This window comes from Muntiacus reevesi, chromosome 4 (genome assembly GCF_963930625.1).
Source record: "Muntiacus reevesi chromosome 4, mMunRee1.1, whole genome shotgun sequence".
NCBI lineage: Eukaryota > Metazoa > Chordata > Mammalia > Artiodactyla > Cervidae > Muntiacus > Muntiacus reevesi.
Genome location: NC_089252.1, coordinates 145,141,479 through 145,167,284, shown reverse-complemented (window position 1 = coordinate 145,167,284; position 25,806 = coordinate 145,141,479). Strand labels below are relative to the sequence as shown.

The following is a 25,806-nucleotide window of genomic DNA, read 5'->3' as shown; positions in this document are numbered from 1 at the left end:
CATTAGAAACATTAACCACTACAGAAATAGACTTTGACCTAGAAATCATGTTTGGAGTATTAATGGGCAAAGGGGGAAGAAAAGACATGGTGGGACTATACATACATTAGGAAGAAAATTATCATTATTTTCTGTTGTGCCTTACAAAGTTCAATGTTAGAATTCTTTTTATACCTAAAATGCTAGAATGGGCTGAGTCACAATGCAGTATGGAAAACTGATCATTGGTTAAAGTATAATTTCTGGATCCTGTTGCTAGGTATTAAGCTCTTTGGAAAATACCATCATATCTCTGAAAAAAAAATATTCAAGAAAAGCAATAGAGAAAATAACAATCACAGAGCATGCTGACAACCAGGATGAAATATAACTGTCAAATAAAGAAAAGTCTTCTTTGGAAATGGTGTACTAATACTAGTAGTTATCGAGGACTGTTTAATTAAATCCAAGTCAAGTTTAACAGGCCATAGTCAAGTATCACTTTAAAAATAAGTCAATTTGACCAGTCCATTCTGAAAAAGAACAGTGATCTTTTTCCTTTGTCATTTCTGATTCAGACAAAATAAATATGATTTATCTGAGCAATATTTGTTTTAAAAAATACAACATATTTATCACTTTTATATAAAACTCTACCCAAACTGATATGTTCAGGTTTACATAAACATACACACATATATATTTTTTAAATTGCAGAAGTCCAGACACAAGCCCATAGGGGTGTGTGGTCATCATAGGCTAATCATTTAACCCTGGCAGTTGTAGGACTCTTGTGAGGTGGGTGGGTCTCTGACCTACACTTAACAGCTATCAGCCTTTCACACCCTTCCTATGAGGAAATCTTTCCCTTTTGTTCAAAAAGTTTGAACAAAACTCACCACTGAACAAACAGAGATATATTAACATAACACTTGGCACAAAGGACTAAGAGAAAGTGGGTCGTATATAGTTTCCCAGGCTATCAGTTATCAGCCATGTAGACACAAGTGAGTCAGCATCCACGGTGTTCAGAAGGTAGAGTTCAGGTTGAACTGTCAATCCCAGATGGTACTGAGGACAAAAAGATGGAAAAGGGTTAGACTGATTTGTTAGTATTTAAAATTGGAATTTAAGGACCTATGATCAGTATATAAAAGTAGCTCTTGTTTCAATTCTGCTATATTGATTTTCTTTCAGAAAATAAATGGCTTACAGACACATGAATGGTTTATTGTATATAAAATAATCTATATGAGCTAAAATCAAGATTGAGGTAATACCAAATGCAAAATTTTCACTTTAACTATTCTTATGACACTCTACCTCAGGATGGGTGTTTCTGATCAGGATCTTAAGAGCAAATGAACTGCAAGCTTTTATACCTTAATACCAAGTGTGCTAGAAATAAAATTTCAGGGAATTCTCTGGCAGTCCAGTGGTTAGGATTCCAAGCTTTCCCTGCTGAGGGTGAGCATTCAATCCCTGGTTAGGGAACTAAGATCCCATAAGCTGCACAGTGCAGCCAAAAAAGAGAAAAGAAATCAAATTTCAAATGATCTCAATCCTGAGCCCTATTATCTGGGCCTTAATATCCTTTGGTACCTGAGCAGAGAAAAGCCTTTCATTAAAAATAATAATAAAATGGCATGTGCTAAGAGAAAAGGAGATGACCAACGGTCCCAAATGTTTATCAGACTGAATAAGAATTACTTTAGCTGCTTTTAAAACACATTGCCAGGAACTTCCTTGTGGTCTAACGGTTAAAAATCCACCTTGTCAGGCAGGAGACATAGGTTTGAGCCCTGGCCTGGGAACTGGGATTCCATATGCCTGGAGGCAACTAAGCAAGCTCTGGCTCTGGAGCCCACAGGCAGCAACTAGAGAGAAGTCTGTGCACGGCAATGAAAGATCCTGCGACACACAGTCAAGACCCAGTGTGGACAAAAAATAAATATGAAAACAAAGCAAAAAAATATATTGCCAGACTCACTCCTAGAGACCTAATCCCAGTGGTTTGTACTGGCATTTGTGAAGTTGTATCTTACTCTTTTTCTCTCCTATGCATTCACATGGGACAATCACTGAGTCTCTTTTAGCCCACTGGTATTACCTGGGGTTTGAGGAATGTTGTTGCTGCTACGTACCAAAGGTCTTTTTGACCTTTCAGTTACTTCATCTGAATAGAGGCTAATTCTTTAGTTGTAAGAATTAAAATGAAATCATATGAGTGCTCAGGACACCAAATGCACACTGTAAAATCATAGAAAGAAAACATTTCTAGTATAGTATAGTGGAAAACGAGATATCAAGGTGGCAGAGTAGAAGGATGTGTGCCCATCGTCTCCTGCAAGAACACCAAAAATGCAACTAGCCGCTGAGCAACCTTCGACAGGAAGATGTTGGAACCCATGAAGAAAGATTCCCCATGTCTAAGGACCAAGGAGTAGCCACAGCGAGATGGTGGGAGGGGTGTAATCACGTTTAAGTCAAATCCCATACTGTCCAGGTGGGCAACCCACAAACTGGAGAGCAGTAATACCAAAGAAGATCTCTCACTACTGTGAAGGTTCTAGGTCCCACGTCAGACTTTCCAACCTGGGGGTCTAACAAAGGAACTGGGAATCCCCAGGGAATCTGACTTTGAAGGGCAGCGGGATTTGATTACAGAACTTGCACAGGACTTGGGGAAGCAGAAACTCTTGGAAGGCACAAACAAAACCTTGTGTGGACCAGGACCCAGGGAAAGGAGCGGTGACCCCACAAGAGACCAAGCTAGACCTGCCTGTGACTGTTTGAGCGTCTGCTGTGAGGCTCAGAGCTGCAGTAGCCTGCCACAGGGACAGGGGCACTAGCAGCAGCAGCAGTGGGAGGCACCTATTGACATAGGTCCTTTTAAAGTTCACCTTTAGCCCTACAGCAGAGCCTGCAGACTCCAGGACTAGGCCTCCTCAGGCCAAACAACTAACAGGGAGGGAGCACAGGCCCACCCATCAGCAGAAAACTGGATTAAAGATTTATTGAGCATGGCCCCGCCCACCAGAGCAATACCAAGTTTACCCCACAACCAATCCCTCCCATCAAGAAGCTTGCACAAGCCTCTCATCCTCATCCATCAGAAGGCAGAAAGAAGAAGCAAGAACTACAATCCCACAGCCTCCAGGACAAAAATCACAATCACAGAGCTAACCAAAATGAACATATGGATCACAGCCTTGTGCAACTCAACGAAACTATGAGCCATGTCGTGCACGGGTACCCAACACAGACAGGTCGTGGTAGAGAGTTCTGACAAAATGTGGTCCACTGGAAAAGGGAATGCAAACCACTTCAGTAAGAACACACTGGTCATAGTAAACACTCTCTTCCAACAACACAAAACTCTATGTATGAACATCACCAGATGGTCAATACTGAAATCAGATTGATTATATTCTTTGTAGCCAAAGATGGAGAAGCTCTATACAGTCACCAAAAACAAGACCGGGAGCTGACTGTGGCTCAGATCAGGAGCTCCTTATTACAAAATTCAGACTTAAATTGAAGATAGTAGGGGAAACCACTGGACCATTCAGGTATGACCTAAATCAAATCCCTTATGATTAGACAGTGGAGGTGATAAATAGATTCAAGGGACTAGACAGAGTGCTTAAAGAATTATAGACAGCGCTTTGTAACACTGTTCAGGAGGGGGTGACCAAAACCATCCCAAAGAAAAAGAAATGCAAGGAGGCAAAGTGGTTGTCTTAAAAGGCCTTACAAATAGCTGAGAAAAGAGAAGTGAAAGGCAAAGGAGAAAAGGAAAGATATCCCCAACTGAATGCAGAGTTCCAGAACAGCAAGGAGAGGTTAGAAAGCCTTCCTAAGTGATCAGTGCAAAGAAACAGAGGAAAACAATAGAATGGGAAAGACTAGAGATCTCTTCAAGAAAATTGAAGACATCAAGGGAACATTTCACACAAGGATGGGCACGATAAAGGACAGAAATGGTAAGGACCAAACAGAAGCAGAAGAGATTAAGAAGAGATGGCAAGCATACACAGAAGAACTATACAAAAGAGTTCTTAATGACCCACATAACCACAATGGTGTGGTCACTCACATAGAGCCATACATCCTGGAGTGTGAAGTCAAACAGCTCAGCTGGAATTTTGTCATCTCCACTAACTTTGTTGGTAGTGATGCTTCCTAAGGCCCACTTGACTTCACACTGCAGGATGTCCAGCTGTAGATGAGTGAGCACACCTTCGTGTTTATCTGGATCATTAAGACCTTTTTTGTATAATTCTTCTGTGTGTTCTTGCCATTTCTTAATATCTTCTGCTTCTATTAGATATTTACCATTTCTGTCCTTTACTGGGCCCATATTTGGATGAAATTCCTTTGATATTTCCAAAGAAATATCAGTAGATTTATATTTAAGTCAAATATCAATAATTGATAGATTCTTGAACAGATCTCTAGTCTTACCCTTTCTGTGGTTTTCCTCTATTTCTTTGTATCGTTCACTGAAGAAAGTCTTCTTGTCTCTCCTTACTCATCTCTGGAACTCTGCATTTAGTTGGGTGTACCTTTCCTTTTCTCCCTTGCTTTCCAATCCTCTTCTTTCCTCAGCTATTTGTAAGGCCTCTTAAGACAAGCACTTGGCCTTCTTGCATTTCTTTTTCTTTGGGATGGTTTTGGTCACTGCCTCCTGTACAGTGTTACAAAGCGCTGTCCATAGCTCTTCAGGCACTCTGTCCACCAGATCTAGTCCTGTGAATCTGTTTATCACCTCCACTGTCTAATAATAAGGGATTTGATTTAGGTCATACATGAATGGCCTAGTGTTTTTCTCTGAAAGTGAAAGTGTTAGTCGCTCAAACGTGTCTAATTCTTTGCATCCCCATGAACTGTAGCCTGCCAAGTTCCTCTGTCCATGGAATTCTCTAGGGAAGAATACTGGAGTGGGTAGCCATACCCTTCTCCAGGGGATCTTCCTGACCCAGAGACTGAAGCCAGGTCTCCTGCATTGCAGGCAGATTCTTTACCATCTGAGTCACTAGGGAAGCCCCAGTGGTTTTCTCTACTTTCTTCATTTAAGCCTGAATTTCGCAATAAGGAGCTCATGATCTGAGCCACAGTCAGCTCCAGGTCTTGTTTTTGCTGACTGTATAGAGCTTCTCCATCTTCAGCTGCAAAGAATATGATCAATCTGATTTCTGTGTTGACCATCTGATTTTAGTAACCAAGAGCAATTGTCAGATACATTGACAATTCACTGTAGCCTTTTCTCAAGTGAGCTAAGGTGGTGGGGTGGGTGTGTAGTAAACAGGGGCTGCTTTTTTAGTCCCATGAACTCCAGGTTGTTATTATTTGATGACTTAGTAGAGAGAACTCCTTCATTGGAGAAGTTTGTTGCATTTCTCAGTGAGAAATGGGGCTAAATGGTAGAGGAATTGGCTAAAACTTTCAAGGGCAGTGCTGTGTTCTGCTTAGTCGCTCAGTCATGTCTGACTCTTTGCAACCCCATGGACTGTAGCCCACCAGGCTCCTCTGTCCATGGGAATTCTCCAGGCAAGAATACTGCAGTGACCATGACCTCCATAGAGGATCTTCCCAACCTAGGGATCGAACCCAGGTCTCCTGCATTGCAGGAGGATTCTTTACTGTCTGAGCCACCAGAAAATGAATAAGTTATCAGTTCTTACTTATTGCTAGGATAGGATCATACAGGACCCTGCCATTTTCCACATCTACCTGAAAAAGCATCCAGGTACTTTGGAAAATGTAGGACAGGCCAAACAAAATTAGCCTATCAATTGGCAGCTTTTGACCTAAAACATCTTCTAACCCTAATCAGAGTATTAAGCAAAGTATCTTTGATATGGTGCTGTTCTTGGTGCTGCTAAACACCAAAGTTTGGTGTCTTAAAGTACATACTACGAAGTATATACTATATATTGTATAGAATGATTGGTAATGGTCACATGGGCTCTGGAATTTAGCTAGTCAGATTCAAATGCCAACTCACAGTTATTAGTAATATGTTATTCTACTTTTGGCCCTTCAGTTGCCTTATTTTTGCCCTTTTTCGTAAGAACTACAAGAGGTCTTATGAGTGTTAAGGGCTTCCCCAGTGGTGCAGTGGTAAAGAATCCTCCTGCCAATGCAGGAGGCCCAAGGACACGGGTTTGATCTCTGGGTCAGGAAGATACCCTGGAGTAGGAAATGACAACACACTCCAGTATTCTTGCCTGGAAAACTGCATGGACAGAGGAGCCTGGTGGGCTAGAGTCCATGGAGTCACAAGGAGTCAGACATGACTGAGTGACTGAGCACACATACACACACGAGTGCTTAGACCCCAACGAGCATAGTAATGTGTTGGTCATTTTTAACATTCCAAAGCTAGGATGTCAAAAGAAGGCGACACATCTGGACTCACGGGTCCTGTCCAAGGAAGGAACAGAAAGCCCTGCAGAGGGCAGAGCTAAAGCTAAATCAGGATCTTCAAATGGTTATGCATCCTATTTTAGTTCTGAAGTTAAACCCAAATAAGGAGTTCCCCATGGCTTATTGGTTACGATTCCAGACTGTCACTGCCATTAGTCTGGGTTCAATCCCTGGGCAGGGAGCTAAGATCACATAAACCGCATGGCACAGCCAAAAAAAAAAAAAAAAAAAGATTAAAAGAAAAAAAGAGGTAAATGAGAAAGGACAACGTGGAGAACAAAATTCTCATAACTTCTCTGGCGTTACTTACAGTATTCAGTTCCTGTTAAGACAGGAGGAGCTTGCAACACAGAAAGGGAAAAGGAAGTTCTAGTGACATCTCCGGAACAAATTAAGTGCTGACTTAGCTTTTCTTGCCCCGTGTTTGGTGACAATCCTAGTAGTTTACTGTTTCTGAGCTTTGTCCTTGTACTTATATCTGGTCTCCAAAAATGCTTTAATTTCTAAGCTACACAATTTTGGTTTCTCTTTTCAAATACACATACTTTTTATTGGCAGCATATACAGAATATAAAAGCCTACATCAGTGGTGAAATAAGACTACAGACAGAAAAATGTTCAGCTTAGAGTAGAGAAGGGCAGAATGACAATTATCTTTCAACTTTACATATGGTAATGATGTAATCTTTAGCAATGGCAAAACTAACTAAACTGGTGATAGAGATTAGTGCTTGGTGTCAACAATTCATCAAGTCTTCTGGGAACTAAACCTATGTTGAGCCTTGAACAACATGAATTTGAACCCCTCAAGTCTCCTCATATAGGGATTTTTTTCAATGGTAAATATGACAGAAATACATGATCCCAGACAGGGTGAATCTGAGAATGCGGAACCACAGATTTGGATGAACACTGGACATGGAAGGCTAAGTATAAACATGAAGAGCTGACTATAAATTACATGCAGATTTTTTATTCCATGGAAGGTTGGCACCCCAATCTCTCATGTTCAGAGATCAACTGTATTCCTCTATACCTTCTAAAGAGAAAACCACTAAAAATGAGTCTAATATATCAACCCAGGTGGTAAATGACGTTTCAGTATTTCAAAGTTGGTGTGTGTGTGTGCTCATTCAGTCTTGTCTGACTCTTGGTGACCCTTTGTACTGTAGCCCAGCAGGCTCCTCTGTCCATGGGATTTTCCCAGCAAGAATACTGAAGTAGGTTGCCTTGCCCTCCTCCAGGAGATCTTCTTGACCAAGGATTAAACCTGAGTCTTCTGCGTCTCCTGTGTTGCAGGAGGATTCTTTACCGCTGGGCCACCAGGTGAAAGTAGCTCAGTTGTGTCTGATTCTTTGTGACATCATGGACTGTAGCCCGCCAGGCTCCTCTGTTCATGGAATTCTCCAGGCAAGAATACTGGACTGGGTTGCCATTTCCTTCTCCAGGGGATCTTCCTGACCCAGAGACTGAACCTGGGTCTCCCTCATTGCAGGCAGATTCTTTACCACCTGAGCCACAAGGGAATCCCCACAAACTGAGTTTACATATTGTTGAATGTCACTAAAAGTTCATTGTAACCACTCCTAAAACCACTAGCAGGACCTCAGAGGAACCAAAATACAGCTCTTCCCCATCCCTGTTAATTCCCAGTACACTGTAGCAGCACAGTTATTTCATGACATATTTATGGAGAACAAGGACCAACTTACATAAAGGACAATTGTATATTCTTAAACATTTCACACAAACAGAGTGTACATGCTGGCATGGAAGATATCAGTTCTAAACATTATTTACTGTACCCAAAGTAGTGGCTGAATAGAAAGAACACTTTCCATGTGAGAGCATCTGATGGACTATAGCATTGGAGTGTTGTTAACGCTGTAAAATACTACACACATACTGATATAAACTGTCATTTAACTGGGAAGAAATTTTCATCATTGCAAGTCACATATATAACTTCTAAAAGAAAACTAGCAGCTTTTACCTGGGCTTCTAAATGTTTGTGAAGCTGAGACTGACTGGACCCACTCAAAACTCCCGGCAAAGGTAAATGTTAATGTACCACCTTTACAAAGAATTCTGTCAACATGGCCCTCAACCTACTGAGGCCAGACGAGAGCGTAAGAGGTCAGTCCCCGATATCTCCAGAGTGCCCTTGTGACCAGTGTAGGGAACGATGGTAGAGGAGAGGGAGGGATGTGAGGAAGAATGGTTGGGGAATTTGTCTCTCATGATTCTGTGCTATGTCATTGAAGAGGCTGAGGTAAAGGTATGGTCAGTAGAACACAGAAGTTTACCCTTGACGCCATGTAAAAGACAGTCCATTCAGTCTGTGCTTTTGACTGTGTACAAAGTATTGGAAACAATGCCTTTAGGGGCTCAGGTGAACAGAGAACATCAGTCAACAGGCACTCCAGAAGGAAGACACCAGAAATGCAAAGTCCTTCAATTGCATTCCCATTACTGTTCTCTCCAAGTCAGTGGCTATAAAAGACCTGGTTATTTATGTCCACCAGACAATATGATTTGGTTTGAGACAATCACATGGTGTCAGGCTCCACATGTAAAAATGTCAGAAGTGGCTGAAGAGCAGCAGCTCCATGCTGAAGAGACCCATTTCCTCTGACTCCAGAGCTCCACCATCTGGTCTCTGAGGGAATGGCTGAAGAGAGGCAGCTCAGTGCAACCCTGCAGAGAGGACTTGGCAACCAGAGTGACACCAAAGGACTCGCTGAGAGGGAGCGAGCTTTGCAACGCTCACATCCAGAGCTCCTCAGATTGCCTTGCAAGTCGTCTTAGGCATGCTTCAGAAAAACATGACGATTCTGGAAGACGTTGTTTTATAGGAATTAAACAGATGGCTCCTCTTCTTTCAAGTTTTTTCTCCTCACCCCAAAGTCTCTTGAGAACATCAATTCATAAATGCTACCATCTTTTTCTATCACTACCCTCCTGGAGAAGGAAGGGGAAGGTTTCCCAACTCTAAGGGCTCAAGAAGAAATACCATCAGGAGAGCTCTGTACTAACATGAGAGTTATTAAAATCGGGACTCCCAAGAACATTTCAGTAAGCTCTCAATCTCTGAGGGAAATCATCAGAGTGATTTTCAGAAGAGAATAGTATTAGTCACCACAACCACAAGTGAGTTTTACCATCTGTCCATTTATCATGTTAATGCTTTCTCACCCCTCTTAACTTCCACTTAGAAATTTAAAGTGAAAATAAGTTAAAAAAAATCTTGAACCTGATAGGTGAAGATTATCTCATAATTAAATATAATATGAATCAAACTACTCTAGTTGAGATTTTATTTTTTAAATAATAAAAATAATTCAAAGGATATGTATAAGGAAAGTATTTTTCAGCCTTTTATTTTTTTGCTGTATGCTTTTTATTTTTTTCAAACTTTAAACTTTTGTTTTGTGTTAGGATATAGCTGATTAACAATGTTGTGGTGTTTCAGGTGAACAGTGAAGGGACTCAGCCATACATATACACGTACGTGTCCATTCTCCCCCAAACCCCCCTCTCCGCCAGGCTGGCACATAACATTGAGTAGAATTCCATGTGCTGTACAATAGATCCTTGTTGGGTATCCATTTTGAATATAGCAGTGTGTCCTAAGCAGGGACCGTCCTCAACTCCCTCATTATTCCTTCCCCCCAGCAACCACAAATTCGGTTTCTAAACCTATGAGTCTCTTTCTGCTTTGTAAGCAATTCATTTGTATTATTTATTTTTAGATTCCACATATAAGGGATGTCATACAATGTTTCTCCTTCTCTGTCTGACTTACTTCACTCAGTAGGACACTCTCCAGGTTGATCCATGTTGCTGTAGATGGCATTATTTCATTCTTTTTAATGGCTTCTCAGCCTTTTAAATCCATTATCTTTAGATAAACAAAACTTCCATACCTATTTTGTAAACTGTATTATGAAAAATGTATTGTATTTTCCAAATAAGTTTTTATAACATGTAGTCAGTCTTGTTAAGAATCAGGCATGAGGATTATCTCTACTAAAGATAAAACAAGTTGATCCTGGGACAGTGAAAGTGTTCAGCATTGTTTGAGAGCAGCAGATGTCAAGTTGTCAGAGATACTACCTAATCCAATTCCCATGTTAGAAGCTTAGGAAGAAAAATAATGCTATCTTTCAAAAGACATACAAAACAAAGCCTTTCCCAACAAACAGCTGAGTCCTAAATGCAGTCTGTGCACCGGCACATACCTTTGGCTATGTTCACACAGTAAACCATAGAAACACTGGCTCTGATGGCTACCTGTGAACAACATTTACTCAGTACAGCCACTGGTGGCTTCTTCAGTCAGCAGGACTTTAGAGACGCTTACCGTGTGCCCACAGTCCAGGAAGGACATGCCCAGTGCAATGAAACATTGCCAACCCTGGAAGAGAAAATACAGTTGGTCATCATTCGCTGACCCCTCTGGAGAGCCCTCTTAGCCCCCTCACTGCCCACAATGCACTGCTCAGATGCAAAACTCTTTGTTGTACTAATTTCAATACTCAGCTCCTTCTGTTTGTTGTACTAATTTCAATACTCATCTCCTTCTGTTTGTTGTACTAATTTCAATACTCAGCTCCTTCTGTTCTTACTGCTTTGCATTTGCTTCTTTTATCTGACTGGGAGAGGTCCCTGAAGACTTTTTTTTTCAGTCCTACACCATTCCTCACAATATGGGTAATGACTGAACTGTGATAGTCTTCTAAACAAAAGAGTAGTATAGCAATTCATTCTAGAATCAGTCCTCAGCCTTAAAACTGGCCTTCAACAATTTCTATAGCCTCAGGTTGACTGAGAAGACCTGAGCACCTTCATAACCAGTTTGCATACAAGAAGGATCCCCTTAACTTCTACAGAAACTTCTTTTTGGCCATGCTGCCTAGCTTGTAGGATAGGATCTCAGTTCCCTGACTAGGGACTGAACCTAGGACTTTGAAGCAAAAGTTCAAAATCCTAACCACTAAACCACCAGGAGATGTCCTACAGCAAATTGTTAAAACAATTTCTGTCAAGGCCATACTCAGTTATTTGGGTTTCATAGATTAAGGGCAGGAGGAGAAGGGGACGATGGAAGATAAGATGATTGGATGGTATCATCAACTCAATGGACATGAGTTTGAGCAAACTCCAGGAGATAGCAAAGGACAGGGAAGCCTGGCATGCTTCAGTCCATGGGGTTCCAAAGAGTTGGACATAACCTAGCAACCGAACAATAACAACTGTCCCTATTTTACAGGGTCAGCTTAATCTAAGTGTACCCAGGGTTTACCGGGCAAAAAAAAAGAGATATGTCTATCCAAGACATAATTTCTCAATATTCACTAAAACGTTTTCCCAATCAAGACATTGTCTGTGGCAGACAATGACATGGGGACTAGGTAAGTGTAATAAAGATGAGCAGGGCATTTCCACCCGACTGCCTTGCCATTCTTTGTAGTAGTCCCTAATCCTCAACCTTGTGTTTTTTTAGAGAAACCTGTGTAGAATAGGGAGGTGGATGTGTTGCTATAGCTATTTTTCATTGATATAAATAATATTACAGAAGAATTGGAAAATAGAGAAAAGGGTATTTCCATAATCCCACCATTGAAGGCAACTACTATTACTATTTTTATATAATTTACTCTAGACTTTTGATAATTTTTTTATTATCTAGGTATACATAATTCTCCATTCTTTTTCTATGGAGCACTATGTTTTACAACCACCATTTTTAATAATTCAGTCAGAGATTATCACTATTTATTTGTGTCATCATTGGACAGCTATTAAGTAGTACAGTTGGGCAGGGCTGTGAACCCACATGTGCTGCCCTCGAAAGATTTGAAATCACACAACACAGCTCCCTTCTCCTACCCCATCTTGTACCACTCTCTACTTTTACATGGCTGATCTTCTTTGAGTTCTTCAAACATACTACACTCTCTGGTTACGAATTATTAGAATGGAAATCAGAGTGACAGAAATAGAAAAATGACAGCTCTTAGGAACCAGGGAAAATTTATGGCTAAAAATATTCTTTAGTCACAGCTGATTTAACAATTTCATGTAAATTGTGTCAATAAACTGAAGATAGATTGGTAAGTGTTCTCTGGGATCCTTTTTCTTCTGAGTGTTAGCCCCCCTTGACCACACCTGCCTCCTCCCAACTGGACTTACCAAGTAAAACACAAAGCTCAGATAAACCACGCTGACCACTGCAGCTACCACGTACAACGCCATATGCCCTAGACCCTGGACATAAACCACGACAAAGTACATGTTGATGGAACAGACGACAAGGACCACAATACCGCCTATGATCCTCCAGCCTCTGTCAAAAGAATCAGCACAATTATTGGTGGAATAGTCCAACCTATTCACAAACAGAAAAGGACACTGTGTTTTTTGAGGTCACAAGACAGGAGTAAGCGGCATTTCAAAATAAACTGGAAAGGGCTTCTTTTGTCCCAGGTTAGATTAAACGAGCAAAAATTACACGATAGGGAGAAAGAGAAAAAAAAAAAAACACTATCAAATAATCCGTATCATATAAGTCCCAAAAAAATGCAACAAGCCCTACAACTGAAAAGGTCATCAGTCCCTGGAGATAGCACAAGTCATTTCAAATACTCCATGTCCTTTAGACATGTATATAAATGGTATTAGCTTGTGCCTCTCTCAGCAAGATCATTTAACATGGATTTAAGATGCTTTAACCTTCTGTGGCTGAAGTTGAAGAGTTAAAGCACTAAAAGCTGAAAAACTTCCCCCAGAAATAAAAAATGTGCTTGCCCTCCTTTGTGACATTTACCATCTCTATTTTCTTTAATTTTTTAAAATTGAAGTACAGTTGATTTACAATGTTGTGTTCATTTATTTTTAATTTTTGGCCACACCCTGTGGCATTTAGGACCTTAGTTCCTTGACCTGGGATCAAACCCTCACCCCCTGCATAGGAAGGCAGAGCCTCAACCACTGGACTATCAGGGAAGTCCCAAGTAGTCTCTCCTTTTTAAGTTAGAGATTGAGGGGGCAGCTCTAGCAGCCACGTCTTAAAGCACATAGTACCCTATGACTTATTTCCTAACTGGCCTGTTTGATGAAGGTATCCATCCCCCAACATCTTGGGGAAGAAAAAGAAGTACACTCACAATCCATTGGCAAATTCGCTCATCACAGGCCGCACACTTGTAAACGTGAGGATGGGTATGAGAGCAAAGGGAAGCTGCAAAAGAAAAAAATTAGATCAGACGGGGCTACAGGGGGTCCTTGTAACACCCCAGAGAGCAGCGCTGTTAGCAAAAGGGAACCACAGACCCTGCCTCATCTATTCTGTGAGAAATTATTCCTGTCATCACAACCTGCTGGAGGGTTATGTGGAAATCTGTAGCATGAACCCAGAATCAATTATGATCACAGTGTTTACAAAATTTGTATCTGCCTTGTCTTCTTAATCTCCATAAAGCAGCGTCCTATACATTATTTAATGCTTGTTTGGATTAACAAACAATAATTGTATTCTATGTGTAATTACAGCTTATAATTCCCATTCAACAGGCTTAAAAATAAAGCCATTTCTAAAAGTCTTTTAGATGCCAGAATTTCATATGCGTTCACCATAGACCAAGACTGTGCCTCTTTCTTCCTCTGAATTTTCCCCACAACCACACTAGGCTTGTTATCTAAAGGCAATACAGAATATAGGTACAGAATCCCTCCTGACTTAGTGGGATGTGAATTTCCCCAGCTCCCTCCTCACTTGTAAACTCTGAAGAACATTCAGGAAGTCATTCATCCCTGTTAGATGCTCCACGTCTTGGAAGACGGCAATAAGCAGAGCAGGGATGATGGCAATAGAGCGGGTCAGACTCACTCGGGCAAAGCGTGACCATTTTAGGTTCAGGAATCCCTGGAAGAAAACACAGAAACAGGATGAATGTCTGGAAGGAAATAGAAAAAGGGCTGGGTGGTTTGGGAAGACAATAGAGGCATGGGGTTAAGAAAGAACAAAAGGGCAATGTCCTCTTCCCCTAGTCTACCCCGGTCACAGCAGCACGTACCTCCATGACAAACTGGCCGGAATAGGTCCCTGTCATGGTGGAGCTCTGCCCCGCAGCCAGGATCCCCACCGCCCAGATGTAGAGAGCGGCAGGCCCAAAGTAACACCCCAGCACAACACCCTGGAGAGGCAAGGGAGAAAGATCACCTGAGACAACACCCCAAACATACTCCTCTGTGTCACCTCTCTGTCTTCCTGGCCACACACCCACCTCTACCAAGCACTGTGCTGGCACTGTCCCAGAAGCGAGACTCGGGTCCTGACCTCATTCAGAGGCTTTCAACCTAAATTCTGCTGGATGGGTCCCCATTTCTCCTCAGCCTAGTCCCTTCTCTTCTCTAGGTTCCTAAAGCTTTTATCCTCAATTTACATGTTAACTACTAAAAAAAAGTCTACAACACATTTCCCAAATTATATTCTTTAACACAGTATTCTGGAAGATGGTAACAGGAATGAAGAGAAAGCACAGATGAATTTTGGAGATGCTACATATTCTACTCTTGGAAGTTCATAATGTAACTAGCATAAGGGACAGAGAGGCCCCAATAAAGATGACTTTATAGGGACTTCCCTGGTGTTCCATTGGTTTAAGACCCTGTACTCCCAATGCAGAGGGTATGGGTTTGAATGCTGGTCAGAGAACTAGGTCCCACATACCACACAGGACAGCCTACATAAATAAAGTGTCCAGTCACTGGGGCTAGGTGGGGAACAAATATAAAAAATATATCACTTTACTAAGAACACTTTCTCTAGTCACCCCAATTAATGCCTATAGCAGCACAAGTTTGGGAATTGCTGATTCAATTAATTCATCTTTTCAGCAGATCTTTATTCCCTTCTACATAATCCAAAAGTCTTATCTGGTATCTGGACCTCTGAAAAAAAAACAACACTTCAGAGAAGATATGCTGAGCTCTGAAGTGAACCCATGGAAAAGACCAGATATTATGCTGAGAATATTGATTCAGGAGCAAAGATCAGAAACCCGAACAGGTTTACCCCTTTGTAGATGTCCACAGTCAGTGTTGAGTTATCATCAGGGAAAAGGTGAGTATGGGCACTGCTGCTGTTTTTACAGACCGCAACCTGGAACCAAAGCAGTTTAGGAACAATTTTTAATTTTGAGTCCAGGACTCAGATAAGAAGACCTCTCCTATAGATCACACACAGGTCATCTAAGAGATGGATGCTGAAGGCGAGACACTGGACGTGGACTGATGACAGCAGAGACTGGCAGCAATGGCCTTGAGGTCTTCCTTGATAATTTTTCTACACTCCCAGGTCATCAAAAACTTTTCCTGAGTTACAGTATGCATGGTAATACATGAATGTTAGGTCAATTTAAATGGTGACATGAAATGAGGGCCCTTAGAAGGCTTCAAATATGAAAGGACACCCAGAATAGAGAGTCCTTAGTCAAAGCAGAGCCAGGAATCAGAGGTCCTATGAGAGTGAGAGGAAACAAAGGAGTGATCAAAACTAGACTGGCAATCAGGAGTCAAGAGGACAGAGAACTCAGTGTGATAAAACAGTCTGTCTAGCCACAGATTCTATTTTCTGTGAGCTGACTCCTCCCAACCTGTCATCACCAAATAGCAGGACTGGAAAGCAGTCAGTAGTTGGAAGCAAAAGGGGATGAGAAAGAGCAAATAGACGTGACGCCACTAAGCACGGCATGAGGCAGTTTTTATCTGAGGACTGCTCCCTTTCCAGTCCAAAGCTGAGAATGATGGGTCTGGACTTGGCCACAGCCCTAGACTCTAAACCCGACTAGCGCAGGGACTTAGGCCAGCACTGAGATCTATTTCGCCTGAGCTCTGAGTCACTGTCGTGTCTTTTGCCCCAGTCAGCCTCCTCCTTACCCCCACAGTCACTGCTACCCAGGTCCCTGGCTTACTTACCACCTGCTGGTTGGTTTTCTCAAAAAATGCTTCGGCAAACACGGAGATGACAAAGATGTTGATGATAAGGGAAACAAAGAGAGCAATGCAGGAATCAATGAAGAAGTACTTATTCGCTTCTTGAACTTCCTGCTTATTGGCTCGGTCTACCTGTCTGGACTAGAGAGGTAATAGCAACAGTCATTTTTTGACTAGTTGGAACAAGTTTCCTTGTAATATTTCATGAGTTGGAGTCAGCTGAAAGTCCTAGAGGTCAAACAACTGACCACATGAAGTGTGAGACACCCCACATACATCCTGGTTCACTGAGTTTAATCATGACCCTTTGACGACATCACACATACCCAAACAGGGAAAAGTGACTGAGTGAGTGACGAGCCCTCAGTTACTGTGGCTTGAAGAACCGCTGACCTACAAAAACAACCTGATTTTAGAAATAAGGGGGAGTTACCCTTAATTACAAAGGTCTCTGAAATCTTCCAGCAAACAATTGTGTTGGACTGACTGGAAAAAGCTACGTTGGGCTCCTTCCTCCTGACCTCCATGAGGCCATTGAGGTTTCTGAGATTTAAAGACAAGAGACACGGTGCCCCTTCAGATCTTTTAAGGACTTTAGTCCCTTCTGTATGGGGTCAGTCATCTCTGGTCACCTTGGTGATACAAGAGTGTGGTGTCCATCTGTGGAAAAACACCGTGCTCCTTCAGGGCTCCAATAATTGTAAACTAAGTATGCTTCCCTTGCAACAAAAGGAAAAGATGCCATGAACTACATAAGTCACTGAGATAAGACAGGTCTTGCTCACCTTGACTAAGGCAGAATGCAGGTATATGTTGTGTGGCGTGATAACAGCACCCATGATGGCCACAGCCTGAATGATCTGTGGGGTACGACAGCCTGAACAGGATGGTAGGAACATGCCTTGGAGGACTTGGGTCTGGCTAGGTTTCACTGTAACATACTACATACAAACAGAACAGCTATTAGCCTTTTCTGGAACTTGACACTAGGAGAAAAATACGGTACTAGATAACATTGCATCCTTTACTCCTTAAACCCCTTCATCAACACTATTTAGGAAATGAGGAACATAGAACCACCCAAAAGAAACCAAGCACCACAAGGTTAGAGAATTTATGACTGGGGTATCCAGACATTTCACATTGTATTTTATATATACTAAATAGATGTGTAAAGAATATAATTAATATTCTAAAGAAATAACATGGTTGCTAAAGGCCTTATTGAAATTAGTGTCACAATAACTCCTGTGAGACACACCTTAGAATACAGTCAATTCTTGATTACCCACACAAATCATGCTTCTGTGCTCAGTTAAGTTCAGTGGCTCAGTCATGTCTGACTCTTTGTGAACCCATGGACTGCAACACACCAGGCTTCCCTGTCCATCACCAACTCCGGGAGCTTGCTCAAACTCATGTCCATTCAGTTGATGATGCCATTCAACCATCTCATCCTCTGTTGTCCCCTTCTCTTCCTGCTTTCAATCTTTCCCAGCATCAGGGTCTTTTCCAATGAGTCAGTTCTTTGCACCAGGTAGCCAAAGTATTCAAGATTTAGCTTCAGCATCAGTCCTTCCAATGAATATTCAGGACTGATTTCCTTTAGGATTGACTGGTTGGATCTCCTTGCAGTCCAAGGGACTCTTAAGAGTCTTCTCCAACACCACAGTTCAAAAGCATCAATTCTTCAGAGTTCAACTCTCACATCCATACATGATTTCTGGGAAAACCATAGCTTTGACTAGACGGACCTTTGTCAGCAAAGTAATGTCTCTGCTTTTTAATGTGCTATCTAGGTTGGTCATAGCTTTTCTTCCAAGGAGCAAGTGTCTTTTAATTTCATGGCTGCAGTCATCATCTGCAGTGATTTTGGAGCCCCTAAAAATAAAGTCAGCCACTGTTTCCACTGTTTCCCCATCTATTTGCCAAGAAGTGATGGGACCAGATGCCATGATCTTCATTTTCTGAATGTTGAGTTTTAAGTCTACTTTTTCACTCTCCTCTTTCACTTTCATCAAGAAGCTCTTTAATTCCTCTTTGCTTTCTGCCATAAGGGTGGTGTCTTTGGTGTATCTGAGGTTATTGAAATTTCTCTCAGCAATCTTGATTCCAGCTTGAGCCTCATCCAGCCTGGCACTTTGCATGATGTACTCTGCATGTAAGTTAAATAAGTAGGGTGACAATATATAGCCTTGACGTATTCCTTTCCCAATTTGGAACCAGTCTGTTGTTCCATGTCCAGTTCTAACTGTTGCTTCTTGACCTGCATACAGATTTCTCAGGAGGCAGATAAGGTGGTCTGGTATGCCCATTTCTTTAAGAATTTTCCACAGTTTGTTGCGATCCAAAATCAAAAGCTTTAGCGTAGTCAATAAAGCAGAAGTAGGTGTTTTTCTGGAACTCTCTTGTTTTTCAATGATCCAACATCTGTGCTCACACATTATATAAAAATTACTTATGCTTGCCACTAGCATCTGCTGCGACTCACTCAAAAATACTTCTCATACACTGTTTTTCCTGGTTCAGCATTTCTCTTGGAAGCCTTAGACCAAGCTGTATCATCTACTCATAGAGCAGACATATTTTTAAAAGCTTAGCTAGTCCAATAAACAGAAATCAGTTTATAATAATTGGACATAGAAAGGTGCTAGGTTTCACTTCACTGCATATAATGATAAGGTTAGGGATAACCCAATGCAGTGTTGGGGCTGGGGCACAAAACAGGAAACATGCACTGTATCCCCTATAGTTCATTAACTGTTACAACACAGAGAAAGTCCAAGCTGGAATTACTGTCAACCAGGATGAGCAAAAACAGAACCCGTCAAGGTAACAACCAAGAATAACCCTGCAACTCCTCTCCTAATCCTTGCCAAGGCTGTTCTATTGTTGAGACGGCCAATTTGGGACCAGGGGGTCTAGTCTGGAAAGTCCTAGAAATTCCAGTCATTTTTTACCTAGGAGTCCCTGCAGAACTTCCTGGACACTAGTCTTTCCTACATCCTTATTCCTTTAAAATTGGCCTAGTGCTGAATTTGGATTTTGTTAACACACACTGTGTTTTATAATAAAAGTACAAAAATTTTGTTTAAAAAGCTAATGAACAAAAGACAAACAACAGCTAGTGATCAGCCTGTAATACTTGCCTCATAACCAAATGTCAGGGCCATAATAGTGATGAGAAAACCAAAAAACGCTTCTAGCTTCCGCAAACCTGAAGAGGAAAATGCAGCAGTGAGTTCACAGAAGGCAGATTTCCCCGTAAGCCACATGAAGGAAATTTCAGTGACCCCTCTGTTCCTACTGTCCTTACCATATTTGTCCAAAAAGAGAAATAAAAGTGTATCTGCAATGGTGATGAGAACTCCACCCCACAAAGGAATCCTAAGACAGAGATTAAAATGGGAGATTAAAGAAAAGAAAACAAACAGTAAGAAAAAGACTCTCTTCCCAACAACTCTCTAGATATATGACCCTTGGAGGAGCAAGGACCTGGGGAAAAGGGAACAGTGGTAAGGAGGCCAGGCCTTGGATGTTTTAGGATCACAGCACTAAGTAAAGTAATACATTCATTCAAACTTTATCTACTATTACAGATATTCAGGACGCAAAACTGAAAAGTATGTGTCTTATCTCTCAAGGAGTTCACTTGACAAATGGGATAAGCTGATATTCAAATTAATTATAATATACATTGCCACACACTGGATAACACCGATATGCATGACCAAACATGAGAACATGGGAGATAAAGAGCCTACATCTGCCAGAAGAGAAGAAGGTGGTTCCAGAGTGGTTACACGGAAAAAATAATACTTGAGTTGAATTTTGAAAATTGAAAATGACAGGTTTTTGTTTTTATGTTGTTGTTGTTTCATTGCTAATTCATGTCCAACTCTTTTGCAACCCCCATGGACTATTGCCAACCAGACTCCTCTGTCCATAGGATTTCCCAGGCAAGAATACTGGAGTGGGTTGCCATTTCCTTCTCCAATGGATTGTCCTGACCCAGGGATCAAACGTGCATCCCCTGCTTGGCAGGCAGATTCTTCACCACTAAGCCACCTGGGAAGGACTTTTCTTTTTATACTTGCTTTGAAATCCCACAAAACATTGATTACTTTCTAGAGAAAAACCCCTCACCTTCCTACAGACAGAAGATTGATGGCAATAGCTGAGCCAATAACTTCTTGCATATCTACACCAATGATAGCCAACTCCACCATCAGCCACAGAAGGATTCGTGGAACCTAAACATCAAACAGCAGAAAGATATGGTTCTAGTTAATCATTTCTAAGAACTTCCCCCATAGTTTGGTATTCACATTTTGTCAGTGATCCAATAATGGTCCTTTATTAAGCCTTAGGTCTAGAGATGAAGGACCAGAACTCAGCTGCACTTGGCCCCCTGCTGGAGAGGGCCAGGCTGCTCTTTGTGGCAGAGCCTGTGAGTCAAGGTCAGGGCAGCAGCTGATGCCAATGTCTTCTCCTTCCGTTTCACTTGACAGAAGAATGGAATTTCCATTCATTATTTCCACTTAATTTTTGATCTAAAAACAATCCTGAAAGTTTTAGCGGAAAATGAGAATGCTAGGGTGGTCAAAATATTGTTCAGGAGAGAATAAAAATACTGCAGAAGAAAATATCTATCCTGACCATAGCTGAAGAGACAAAACAAATGTGAAAAGATTGGAGTCATCCTTAGTGTAATAATACACAAGCGAGTAAACAAAGACAGATATGCAAAGGGACTCGGGGCAAAGTGTTGGAATTGGGTGTCCTATAATAAAATCTGGGATCTAATCTGGTCAATAATTGAACAGAAAGAAATTTCTGTTAGCTCACTGAGGCCAGGAAAAAAAAAAAAAAACAACCTCCAGGTATCTACTACCTAACAAATATGTCACACACACACAAAAAAAAACAACCACTAAGATACATGAAGAAAGAGAAGATAAAACAAACTATAAATTCCGAAGTTTTTTTTTTTTTAAGAAGCATACAAGATAAAAAGCAGGTAAGGATACTCTCACAGCCAGGAAAGGAGATTGAACATTTAAGACAAACTGGAGGCAGATTAGTACTTATCCAAAGATCAAGTCAGTTTAAACCTGTCTTCCAGACATTGTTGCTGTTGTTCAGTCGCTCAGTGGTGTCCGACTCTTTGCGGCCCCATGGACTGCAGCACGCCAGGCTTCCCTGTCCTTCACCATTTCCCGGAGTTTGCTCAAACTCATGTCCATCGAGTCGGTGATGCCAGCCAACCATCTCATCCTCTGTGGTCCCCTTCTCCTCCTGCCTTCAATCTTTCCCAGCATCGGGGAAACACGGTTTAGCAGCAAGAGGAGCTAGAGAATTTCCCTTGGGATTCCCAGCCCTCAGGGCCACGATCCCCACATCCTCCACTATTTTAGTATACTAGGGGCTAGCATAGGTTGCCAGACACATAGTTACCTATGATATGAGACAAACACTGCTTACCCTGGGATACTGGCGGTGACACACTTCAGCAAGATGCAGCCCAGTGACCACTCCCAGTCGAGCTGCAAGGCTCTGCAGCAGGAGTCCCATGATGGTGGAAAACAGAACAACCCAGAGCAACTAGAGAAGAAAAAAATCCCGCCATTACACTCTCGAGATAACTGGAAGTTTTGGTTTGGTTGTTTGGCAATGGGAATGAGAAACAGTACACTCAGGAAAGAGCCCAGTTCAGGAATCCAATGACCTGAGTTCTGTATCACCTTCTGCACAGAACTTGCTAGGTCGCCTTGCACCTTTCCGAGTTCTAGTTTTTCCCATCTGCTGTTTCACTTTTGTTCAAGGAAACTACCTGGGTAAATAAAACTAAAAACCAACTACGTGATAAAATAAAATTTAAAAACAGATCGAAAAGTACTTTTCATCGAAGTGTCAGAGCCAATGAAGAATCAGCATGTAGCCACGAAGGTTCATATCCAACAGGCAGAGCAGAGGAAAAGGATGTGGTGTGCTGTGTGTGTTTAAAAAGGAAAGAAAAAGTTAAAGTGTTCGTCACTGAGTCGTGTCCGACTGTTTGTGACCCCATGGACTGTAGCCTGCCAGGCTCCTCTGTCCTGGGATTTCCTAGGCAAGGATACTGGAGTGGGTTACCATTCCTTTCTCCAGGGGATCTTCCTGGCCCAGGGATCAAACCTGTGTCTCCTGCACTGCAGGCAGATTCTTTACTACCTGAGCCACCAGGTAAACCAAAAAAGGGATGAGGGAGGACTCCATGTTCACCTTAAATCCAGCCAGTGCTCCAGATTGCAAATCACACTCAATGTTTCCTGGATCCACAATGCTCATAAGAAATCCTGGTCCTGTGAAAGCCCAGAGTTTGCGAAAGCTAAAACAAGAGGGCTGTACAAGAGAGGAAAACAGAGCAAAATGATTATCTCCTCCGGGGGAGAATACATACATGCCTATGTATGGCTGACTCCCTTTGCTGTCCACCGAAACTAGCACAATATTGTTAATTGACTAGACTCCAATATAGAAGAAAAAGTTTTAAAAAATAATAATAATAAAAGTGTCTCTTGGAGAAAAATAAAAGATTATCACCTCCAAACTGCTGATCTAATTTATCTATTATTTTATCACATAAAAAGCAACAATATCAGTTTCATAAGAACAAAGGGTTCGAAAGTTGGACATGGGTGAGTCCAAGATTCTCCTCCATCTTATCCATTCCTTATCAATAACCTGGTTAGCTCTCTGTCCAAATAAGAGCCCTTCTCTTACCTGCCCTTCCAACAGCCTTTCAGTCTAAAACCGCAGCAATAATAACAGTACCTCTGTGCTCAAACACTACCCAAATGGGACAAAAGGCACCGGAAAAAAGGGACCATGAAATTTTCCCTTTCTGGGTCAAAAAATGCTCACTAGTACAACTTGGCAATGATTTTTCAAGGGCCTTAGTTTCCTTAAAAGTTTCTGTTTACTCTGACTACAAAAATTCAGTCTTCAGAGATTGCTTGCCAGAACTGACTCTGAGGTTGCTGATCCTGAGTTATCCAGCAGACACTGTACATAGGTTTTCCCTAGATAATAATATTTTTCTCTAAGGACCTGTCACTAACCTTCTCCTCAGGAATGGCAATCTTCTCATCAAAGTAGGTGGTAAAGGGCTTCTCTGTGTGAGCCCCAGGGGACTGTGGAATTGAGGAGTTACTGCAGGCAGGGTTGATGGCACCACGACTGACAGAGACCCCATGGTCTCCAGAAGCATTTTCTGAATTAACAGATTTGAGAAGAAATGAGTTAAAATTAACAAAATACACTAATATTAATAAGTATCTTAGAAATACTGAAATTAAACCTTTTTAATACCTAAATGCACAAGATCAACCTGACTCTGTATCAATTTCTGGCGCAGTTCAGTCACTCAGTCGTGTCCGACTCTTTGCGACCCCATGAACCGCAGCACACCAGGCCTCCCTGTCCATCACCAACTCCCGGAGTCCACCCAAACCCATGTCCATTGTGTCGGTGATGTCATCCAACCATCTCATCCTCTGTCGTCCCCTTCTCCTCCTGCCCTCAATCTTTCCCAGCATCAGGGTCTTTTCAAATGAGTCAGCTGTCCCCATCAGATGGCCAAAGTATTGGAGTTTCAGCTTCAGCATCAATCCTTCCAATGTATATTCAGGGTTGATTTCCTTTAGAATTGACTGGTTTGATCACCTTGCAGTCCAAGGGACTCTCAAGAGTCTTCTCCAACACACAGTTCAAAACTATCAATTCTTCGGCGCTCAGCTTTCTTTAGAGTCCAACTCTCACATCCATACATGACTACTGGAAAAACCATAGCCTTGACTAGATGGACCTTTGTTGGCAAAGTAATGTCTCTGGTACTTTATTTTTATTTATATTTCTAACAAATTAATTTTTGAATAGGCAACACATTCACATGGCTGAAAATTTGAGGAATACAAAATTGCTTATGGTGATAAGGCTCCCTCACAACCCTCTTCCCTGGTCACTAAGCGCTACATCAGTTTTCAACACTAATCTCACAAATGGTCTCCCCCTACTTTCACACTTCTATTGTACTGCACTGTGAAAGTCACTCAGTCGTGTCTGACTCTTTGCGATCCCATGGACTATACAGTCCATGGAATTTTCCAGGCCAGAATACTGGAGTGGGTAGCCGTTCCCTTCTCCAGGGGCTCTTCCCAACCCAGGGATCAAACCCAGGTCTCCGCACTGCAGGCGGATTCTTTACCAGATGAGCCACTGGGGAAGCCCTCACGCTTCTACTGCCCCTTGCCAATTTTTAGAATCATTTTCTTCTAAAATCACTGATATCAAGGGCTTAACATATGACATTCCCAGACTAGCAACAATGATAACCTAAAATCTTAACTTTTAGAAGGAAATAGTTAGGCTAATTGGACACTCCCCTCTCCACCTCCCACCCATTATTTGTAGGATTTACACAAAAGATCAACCTTGGATATTATATCTCCATCAGATTCCCCCCAAAATTGGTAAGTTGCAAAATCTTGCCACACTTCAGGCTAAAATCTGAAGTTTCAGGAAAACAACCAAACAGGAACCTTTTGCCACTTGACTAAGACCTGCAGTGAAGAGCTTGGGGAAGGGGAGGTGTCACCCTCCTCACAGGAGGGCTTATCGCCGACTAATCATCAGGGTTTCCATTGTCTGAATGGAGCAGGTCTCCATGACATTGATGGCTGGAGGACAGGAGATGGAGATGATTTTTGATGAAACAGAGGACAAGAAGGACTATATGGTAAATTTCTGTTACTGGCTTAAGTCTAATTCCAAACAAAAATGAGTCAATAACACAAAGCTGTAAATTACCATCTGGCATCTTCTGTTCAGGACCCATCACCGTGGTGGATACCTGAGTGCATGATTTCATAGAATAGGACTCTGGAAAGGAGAGAAGAGAGGGAGAGGAATTATCAAGAACAAATGAAAACAAGTTTCACAACCAGCATTCTATGACTCTATATGACTGAACCCTTACAATGTGAAAAGAATAATTGTTCTACTGAATTAGATAATTTTGGAAATAATCACAGTTTTCAGACTATGATTAAGAGATGTTTAATAGAAAAAATATAAAAGTCTTAATCATATTTTTGCTGGCAACACTTCAAAACAAAATTGAAGTAAAGGGTATTTCAGGAAAGTGGGCAAGTAGTTTTTAATAAGCATCCACAGGAAAAAGTGAGGGACAGGGACACCTGGCGTGCTGCAGTCCATGGGGTCACAAAGAGTCAGACATGGATTAGTGACTGAACAACACAACAAAAGCATCCACCCAGTGGCTTCGAGGCAATCTCCCAGTCTCTGCCTTTGCCTCCAGGTTAACCCAAATATTTAAGAGACTGACTTCCCACTATT

General features: G+C 41.7%; 1 protein-coding gene across 1 annotated transcript; it reads right to left on the bottom strand.

Annotated features, from left to right (window-relative positions):
- Positions 1–10,717: 10,717 nt before the first annotated feature.
- LOC136167134 (natural resistance-associated macrophage protein 2-like) lies at positions 10,718–25,321 on the bottom strand. The gene is made up of 15 exons (XM_065934417.1): positions 25,258–25,321; positions 23,511–23,662; positions 22,672–22,791; positions 21,895–22,014; positions 20,557–20,663; positions 19,727–19,797; positions 19,560–19,627; positions 17,196–17,351; positions 16,393–16,551; positions 15,491–15,577; positions 14,490–14,609; positions 14,189–14,338; positions 13,581–13,654; positions 12,607–12,760; positions 10,718–10,828 (listed from the first exon to the last, which is right to left on the bottom strand). Exons 1-15 carry the CDS (start codon positions 25,316–25,318, stop codon positions 10,718–10,720), a joined length of 1,710 nt encoding a protein of 569 aa, XP_065790489.1. The 5' UTR covers positions 25,319–25,321.
- Positions 25,322–25,806: the final 485 nt, after the last annotated feature.